Here is an 8373-nt window from a genome sequence, read left to right as displayed (position 1 = left end):
CCCAACCAAAAACACGCATGAGGGCGATGGTTTATCAAATGGAACTAAAATACTTAGTATGAAAGTGAAAATGGACTCTAGTTTATCAAGTGAAAATGGGCTTTAGTTTATCAAATAAAACTAAAAACTTAGAGCGAAAGTGAAAATGGGCACTACTTTATCACATGAAACTAAAAACTTAAAACTTAGCACAAAAGTGAAAATGGGCGCTACTTTATCAAATGAAACTAAAAACTTAGCGCTAGTTTATCAAATGAAACTAAAAACCTCCCCTTCATTATAAGAACCCCTTCATTATACTCTTACGTGAGTTTGAGTTATGAAGAAAAATTTTGGCATATTTAAAAAAAATTAAGCGTTAATTTTGCTTTACAAAACCCCTCCCAACCCCAATCTTTTTTTAATGTTCTAGAGCAGGTAGTGTGTGTTCACTTTTCAACAGGCAGGAGCGAAAACTAGATTGAAGAGATCAAAGGCTGGAACGAAAACTAGATTGAAGAGATTTACGAATGAGGGTTTTACCAGTAGCGAACCCCATCCGATCTTCAGTTCGTTGACTGTGCCAAGGTATGTTTCATATTTAACTTCACTGCATTTCCCTCATTTTCATTTCCCCCATTTTCAGTCTTCGACGCAGAGAGTAGTACACACATCTTAGGTCTCTGGGTCAACGTCCACTATTTTTTGGCATTCACACTTGTATGTTTAGGCTTTAATCTCTGTGCACCTCACTCGGCTCCATGCTCCAGAGCCCCTATCTTCACTTCTAGCTCGAGTAGTCTTGTTGGTTGGTACAAGGTCACCCGCGGTTGGATTGGCAGCTTCATCATCACAAGAAGCATCCATAAATAATACTCGGATTCCAAGTTTAGGAACAATGGGAAGCCTTATGAGCAAGCAGCCTTGGTTGAAGTGCCAACGGCAGTGCAGCTATTTCGTTACTATGCAGGGTGGGCAGATAAAATACATGGTCTTACAGTTCCAGTTGATGGACCTTATCAGTCAAACATTACATGAGCCTATTCGAGTTGCAGGTCAAATCATCCCTTGGAATTTTCCATTAACAACTCTTTATGCAGCAAAACTTTTCCACGAGGCTGGACTGCCTTCAGGAGTTCTGACTATCATTTCGGGATATGGTCCAACTGCGGGAGGTGCAGTTGCAAGGCACATGGATATTGATAAGGTTGCTTTTACAGGTTCAACTGCTACAGGTTCAACCTTAAGCCAGTGACATTGGAGCTTGGAGGAAAGTCCCCTTTTATTGTATGCGAAGATGCTGATGTCCATCAAGCCGTGGAGCTCGCTCACTTTGCATTATTTTTCAATCAGGTAAGGAGTTGAATCTCTCAAGTATTTAATCTGCATGGCACTCAATATTGTAAAATGTTAATCAAGCCGTTGCTCTTTCTGCAGGGTCAATGCTGTTGTTCCAGGTCATGAACCTTTGTACATTTTTGTAGAAAAAGCAAAAGCTCGGTGTTTAAGTCGGGTTGTCGGTGATCCGTTTAGAAAAGGTGTTGAGCAAGGTCCTCAGGTATGCTGTTTTTTGGTCATTACTTAAGCATTGAATACCTATATTAATGCAAAAGTAGAGAAAACAGAGAAAAGTTGCTTGTCTGCATGTAACTAATAGGCAACTGAAAGCGTGATAATCAAAAGCCTGATGCATAAATGGGTCTTTTTGAATAAGAAAGTCAGCTTCTTATTTGTGCTTTGAGGGGTATCATGGTTCACTGCAAAAAGAGAAATATAGGTCACTACACTTGAGAAGGGAGCTTGTTGTCTGAAAATGTTCTAGGAAATGCTATCTTGTGAAGAAAATGCTGAGCACTTTGATGTATAATTGCTGGTGGTCCCTGTCACACAAGTTTCTTGGTCTATTTATAAGTTGACTGTTGCAGGACCGGCAGATTAACTCTTAAATTGAGACCTTGGCTGGTCCTTTGTCCTTGAATTTGCATTGCACTTGCACCATGTTAATGCCCATCAGAACCATTTTGTCATTCTTTACTACGTTCTCCAGTTGGTAATTGACAAAGCTCGATTTGTGAAGTCCTCCTTCCATAAATGACAAAAGCATGACTACTTTACTACTAGCATGTTGGGAAGTATTGAGCTATTCAAAGGATGTTTTGCTTGTAGAAAGTATTCTTTTTTAAATCTGAAGTGTCATCATGTTCTCGGTGGCCTTATTTTGATATTGTTGAGAATTTCTTTTGAAATGCCGCTGATTGACCAGGATCAGTTTAACAAGGTTATGAGTTATATCAAGGCTGGGAGGGAGAGTGGTGCAAAACTTGTAACCGGGGGCGACCAAATTGGTACCAAGGGCTTCTGTATTATGCCTACCATTTTCTTAGAAGTTAAGGTATGGGAATAACATTTTGGGGATAATTGCAATTCCGCAAATCTTTCCCCAGTTAGTTAGGAAATGCTTACTTTTTATTGGTTTGGTTCTTCTTTTCCACTCTAAACTACATTTTAACTTTCAAAGATGACTGGAATCCACACATATTCGAGATGACATTATTATGGATTTGTTTGCTACTACCTTTAACTGGTGGAACTAGACACAAGCAATAGGAGTGAGGGTATTGTCAATTCGAGCACAAATTTTCCTTTACTGCTTAACATGAATGGGGTTGCAGTACTTATCTCACCTCTATTTATGTGACAAAAATAGGATGATATGGCCATAGCTATTGACGAAATATTTGGTCCAGTACAGTCAATTATAAAATTCAAGTAAGTATAGATGATGGCTGAATTGATTCCGAAGATATTGATTTCACAATGTCTGTTTGAATTTTGATTTAAGAACTATATTTTTGGTGGATACTATTTGCTGCTATCTTGAACAGAACTATAGACAAAGTAATAAAGCGGTCGAATGCTACTCATTATGGGTTGGTAGCAGGAGTGTTTACAAATAATATAGAGACCGTGAACATCTTACTCAGGCATTATGTGTTGGAATAGTTTGGGTTAATTGCTTTGACATTTTTGATGTTGGCATACCTTTTTGTAGCATAAAATGAGTGGCACTGGAAGAGAGAAGGGTATCTACAGTCTCAATAACTACTTACAGATTAAAGCCGTTGTCTCTCCTTTAAAGAATCCACCGTGTTTGTAGGCTATTAGTTCCTACAAATGGTTCTATTGTGTGGGGGAACATATTCAGTTCCTGATGGTCTTGTCAAGTCAGTCTAATTTGAATTTAGCTTTCTCTGTCAATAATAATGTATATGACCTTCAGATAGGTGTGATGCTCTTGTTTTCCTGTGAACCTGCACAGTTGTGTCTCTGTAAGATTCTATAGTTTCAAAATTTGGAACTCAATTATCATGGCCATATCAAATGCGAAATGAAGGGTGTCATAGTTTCTGCCATGTTTTATGGTTCTTGTTTTTCCGTGAAGGTGCATAGTCATGTCTATGAAAGACTCTAGATTCAGAATTTGGAACTCAATTATCATGTTCATATCAAAAAAAAAAATTGATGTTAGTTTGGAGAAACAGAACAAAAATAAAAATTTTCTGGCAACAGACAAACATCACAGGAAATGAAGGGTGTCATAGTTTCTGCCATGTTTTATGGTTCTTGTTTTTCTGTGAAGGTGCATAGTCATGTCTATGAAAGACTCTAGATTTAGAATTTGGAACTCAATTATCATGTTCATATCAAAAAAAAAATTGATGTTAGTTTGGAGAAACACAACAAAAATAAAACTTTTCTGGCAACAGACAAACATCACAAGAAATGGAGCAATAGCAGCATTACTCGATCATATTCTGTACTCAATCATAGACAACAGAAGAGATAAATTGACAGCAGAAAAGAAAAAAATAACTAGAGAACAGAAATCACTTCATATTACACAATAGGCCTAGGCCTTGGCTTGCCTTGCTCAAGCTGAGAAAATACAAATTTATAGAGGCTGATGTTCAGGCCGAGAAAATACAAATTTATAGAGGCCGAAGGAAGATCTAGAATCATGCATGTGATTCAGATGAAGATCTAGAAACAAATGGCAGTGTGGTAGGTTTGGCGCGAGTGTGGCGATGACGGCTGGGATGGCAGAGTGTCGGGGAGTCGGTGCCGACATTAGCACAATGTGAGTCACTTTGGCTTCACACTTAACAGTAGTGTCTGTTCACTTTTCAACAGGCGGGAGGGAAAACTAGATTGAAGAGATCACAGGCGGGAGCGAAAATTAGAATGAAGAGATTTACAAATGAGGGTTTTACCAGTAGAAAACCTAATATTGAACCCCATCCGATCTTCAGTCTGTTGATGGTGCCAAGGTATGTTTCATATTTAACTTCACTGCATTTCCCTCATTTTCATTTCCCCCATTTTCAGTCTTCGACGCAGAGAGGAGTACACACATCTTAGGTCTCAGGTTCAACATCCACTATTTTTTTGCATCCACACTTGTATGTTTAGGCTTTAATCACTTGTATGTTTAGGCTTTAATCTCTGTGCTTCATTTTGTCACTATTTGCAGGCATGGTGTTGGCATTTGATGAGTTTGAGAGGCCATTTATCATATTGAAGGAGTAAGTGCAGAAAATCCGAATGAGAGACTTAGATGCTCAGAAGGCCAACATTGCAGCTGTTAGGGTCATTGAGATAATCCTTTGCACCTCACTCGGCCCCATGCTCTAGAGCCCCAACGGTGATGTCACCCTTAGTAAGCTCCTGTTCTGTTTAATCGTTGTCTATTTTTGGATTGGTGACACCCATTAAGTTATGAAAATAAGTAGGCTGTACTTAAAAAACCTATGAATTATAAGTAGAAATTACATAAAAGAAATTCTTTAGATATTTTTCAAGGAGTCGAATAACCAAATACTCTATGATCTTTTATATACTAAATTAAATCTTGCAAATTGAGACAATATAGCCAAACTCAGTAATAAAAAATTACATGGCTTTCTAACAGGGCAAAGCGCAGAGCACCTCCATGCCTTGAACATGATTCTTAGTAGTATGACTTCAACTGCAATTGAGAACTCACATGGTAAAAAACATATTTGACCACTCTCATCATAGTATCCTATGCATGTACACCCAACTTTCATTTACATTTCAAAATAGTCCTCCATAACCACAACAGGAAATGATATAAAATGAAAAAATCAGGACCTTTCATTTACATTTCAAAATAGTCCTCCATAACAACACAAGCAATGATATAAATGAAGAAACAAGGACCTTTTGCCAGAGCATCTGGCTTTACAATAAATTCAACACACTAAACATATTGTAACAAATCAGAAATACTTGGGAAATATTATGCCAGCCTTTGATTAAATAATGCACTTTAAAGTTCTGCAGATGCCAACGATAGATAAAGCCCTTAAAGAGTAAATTATGTTCTTTGCTTGTTTCTGCGTTTCTTTTGCTTTGGTGGTTGAAGAACCATTTTTAGTACGACATCAAAAACAACCTTAACATTCTGTTGTGTTTTATAATTGCATTCAATGTATGCTGCAGCCCCGATTTTCCTCTTCTAATCTTCACCTTGCGTTGTTGAGATTGGTGTTGCTCTGGGATGATCAACAAAAAACTATTTGTCTTTTCGTAAATCTAATTTTGTCCCTGCCAAAATGATAGACACAAATGGTGCGTAGTGTCTCAATTTTGGAATCCACTTTTTGGAAATGTTTTTATAATTGGCCTTGTTGATTAAGGAGAAAGCCAGGAGGAAGACATCTGCACCTCTATAACTCAGGGACCTGATCCTGTTGTAATCCTCTTGTCCCTTCTTGTCCCAGAGGCCAAGATTCGTTGTACTTCCATCCACCACTACATTTGCACTGAAGTTATCAAACATTATTGGTACATAGTCTGTTCGAAATGTGTTGCTTGTGTAGGAAATAAGCATGCAAGTTTTTCCCACAACACCATCCCCCATAGTCACACACTTAATAAATCTAGAAATATTCATGGTTGCTCTGACTCTTTAGAAAAACTAACTATATTTGTTGGAACATTTCCTATCCAGTAGCTGAATTCACAAAGGCTTCTTAGCTCAGCTAACAGCACATAACAAACAGCCAAAAGTTTTAAAGCACCCAGAGCGATTACAAACTAGAAAGAAAATTGTTTCTCAATTCAATATTTAAAAGGCTATCCCAGAGAGATTAACAACCATTAAAAAATGGAGCACATTTTGAAAAGAAACAAACAAACATCTCAATCTAGAACATCACAGTTAGGATCTGTACTCACAAAAACCAAATACTGACCTGCTCACTCTTCTCACACACTGCGAGGCCCACTGACTTCCTACAGAAAGAAAATCAATTTTGATAGTTAAAGGCCATTATATGATATTGTCACAATGCATGATGTTATTTCCAAGTTCTTCTATGGGAGGTTGTCTGCTGGATGAGGAACAAATTGTTATCATTACAAAAAGTCTTGTGTTAAGCACCTCCGAGCAACCTTCCAGAGGAGCAACTCAATGTCTCGAGGGGGGATGGGGACTACTTCTCTTGTGGGGCCTGGATCTAGGAAAGTGAAGACATAAACTATGCATGCTTCGGTTGCCTTGGTAGGATGGATACTCTTGCGCTTAGGTTAAATTGAGGTTAGGAATATAAAGTGTCAAGGGAAGAGTGAACATGAATGAGCACAAGATGTTTCTAAAAGGAGGGAAGGGAAGCTAAAACTTGAGGCTCACAAAATGCTGAAATAGAGCCAAAATTAACACAGAATCTACAACTGGATCTAGAAAATGGAATCCAACACTGTTAGAACATGTAGGAAGCTACTTGAAGGGTGGCTCCTTCCTCACGACTCAAAACAAATTGTGGGAAAAATCCATACATGTCTAGTGGTCTTCGAAAAGTATAGTCTTAGCAACCCAATGGAAATGCACTTTCATGTATAACTTGCTCCCATGAAATCCCAAAATTATCTCAAAACTTGTAGCTTTGCTTCTTTTTTTCTGCAATTCCTCAGTCACTTTTCCTTTCATGAAATAAGACCAATGTTCCCAAACCATAAATAAATGTATCAAGTCCTCCTCTATAAGGCATATTGGACGGCCACCAGCTCCATCCTCCCTAAATGGTGATGCAAGCATTTCTCACTTCCATTAATGGAGTGCTAAAATATGATATTCCACAATATATTTAACTGTAAATAGGGAAACCATCACAGGACGCATTTGTACAATTTGATGTGATCTATCAATAGGTTGGTTTTCAGTTGTTGGATTCCATCAAAGATCAAGTAGAAGAACATAACATGCAGCAACCATGTTGAGACCAAGACTGGCAACTTTCAGCGACATTTCCATAACAATTACCTTAGGGATTGTCATGAAATCATTCACAGCTTTATCCCGTGCTATTACAGACATAGTTCCAACTTCCATCCAACCTTCTATGTTGTATGCATGATTTTTTTATAGGAACCTGAAGCAAATATGGCATACCTGTCCACTGGGAGAAAACTGTGGCTTTCTCCAATGTCTCTATAATCTGCTACTTATAGTCCATGCTAAAAAATGGGTCATAAAACAACCATTAAATAAAGTGACCCAAACATAGGAGGATGGTTTGCCTTAGAGATGCAACGTTCCATTTGGAATTGGCTTGAAGTGACTTGAAATAATTTTTAGATTCCTTAGGAGGCCCAACGAATTGCCTTCCTTGCTTAACATATCTCTTGAGATGTGTCAGGGTTTGCTTGGACAGAAAATGGTCGATGACTTTTAACATATCACTTGCCTCATTTGACCAAGGATTTACCTCAATATGCCTTCTTCAAGCCCACCTGTGTCACAAAAGGAGTACAACCACCTTTGATTTGGCATATCTCCTTGGTGTCTTGACATTTTAATAAAATTTCCATGTGGCATGGTAAGTAAAAATTATGTTGAACAATTTGAGTCTTTGTTGACTCTTGATCCTTGGGATCCTATGTGTTGGGATCTGTAAACTGCCTTGGGAAAGGTGAAATGTTGTAAAATGTGAGTCTGCCATGTTGAGAACTGTAACATGAATGATATATCACAGCTAGAGATTGCATACAGACTCTATGACACATGACCATGTGGATAGGACATAGGTGCGCTCAAGACATGGGCTATACTACAAATAGTGATCATTGCTACAAGACCAAAGGTTCCTCTAAAGCATGTGTCCAAGTATGCCCTTCCTAATCCCTCCAATCCTATGCAGGATGAAAGAACCTAAAAGTGGAGTGTATGTCGATTGGGTATGGCAGACAGTAATAGGCATAGGACACCACAATATATAGCATCACATGACCTACAAGTCTACGATTTGGATTTTCTAGGACTACAATGATGCTTCCCAAAAGGAAAAATTAACTATAGGTACCCTTGCTGAA

General features: G+C 38.2%; 1 protein-coding gene and 1 pseudogene across 4 annotated transcripts; one reads left to right on the top strand and one right to left on the bottom strand.

Annotated features, from left to right (window-relative positions):
• The first annotated feature begins 368 nt into the window (after positions 1-368).
• On the top strand, positions 369-3392 carry LOC149183636 (benzaldehyde dehydrogenase, mitochondrial-like). 4 transcript variants are annotated; one of them, XM_089417201.1, is made up of 4 exons: positions 369-567; positions 1200-1332; positions 1417-1537; positions 1905-2230. In XM_089417201.1, exons 2-4 carry the CDS (start codon positions 1277-1279, stop codon positions 1923-1925), a joined length of 198 nt encoding a protein of 65 aa, XP_089273327.1. In that variant the 5' UTR covers positions 369-567; positions 1200-1276; the 3' UTR covers positions 1926-2230. The 4 variants fall into 4 exon arrangements, with proteins under 4 accessions (XP_089273327.1, XP_089273326.1, XP_089273324.1 ...); XM_089417200.1 differs by lacking the exon at positions 1905-2230 and adding an exon at positions 2243-3392 and having other exon boundaries at positions 378-567; positions 1080-1332; XM_089417198.1 differs by lacking the exon at positions 1905-2230 and adding an exon at positions 2243-3392 and having other exon boundaries at positions 378-567; positions 750-1332.
• A 1985-nt stretch (positions 3393-5377) lies between these two features.
• On the bottom strand, positions 5378-5956 carry LOC149183635 (rac-like GTP-binding protein RAC2 pseudogene; annotated as a pseudogene).
• Between the last annotated feature and the right edge of the window lie 2417 nt (positions 5957-8373).

This window comes from Pinus tabuliformis, chromosome 3_2, assembly GCF_031772625.1.
Source record: "Pinus tabuliformis cultivar Carrire ecotype Pingquan chromosome 3_2, CPIR1, whole genome shotgun sequence".
In the NCBI taxonomy this organism is placed as follows: domain Eukaryota; kingdom Viridiplantae; phylum Streptophyta; class Pinopsida; order Pinales; family Pinaceae; genus Pinus; species Pinus tabuliformis.
This window is presented reverse-complemented; position numbering and strand designations above follow the sequence as displayed.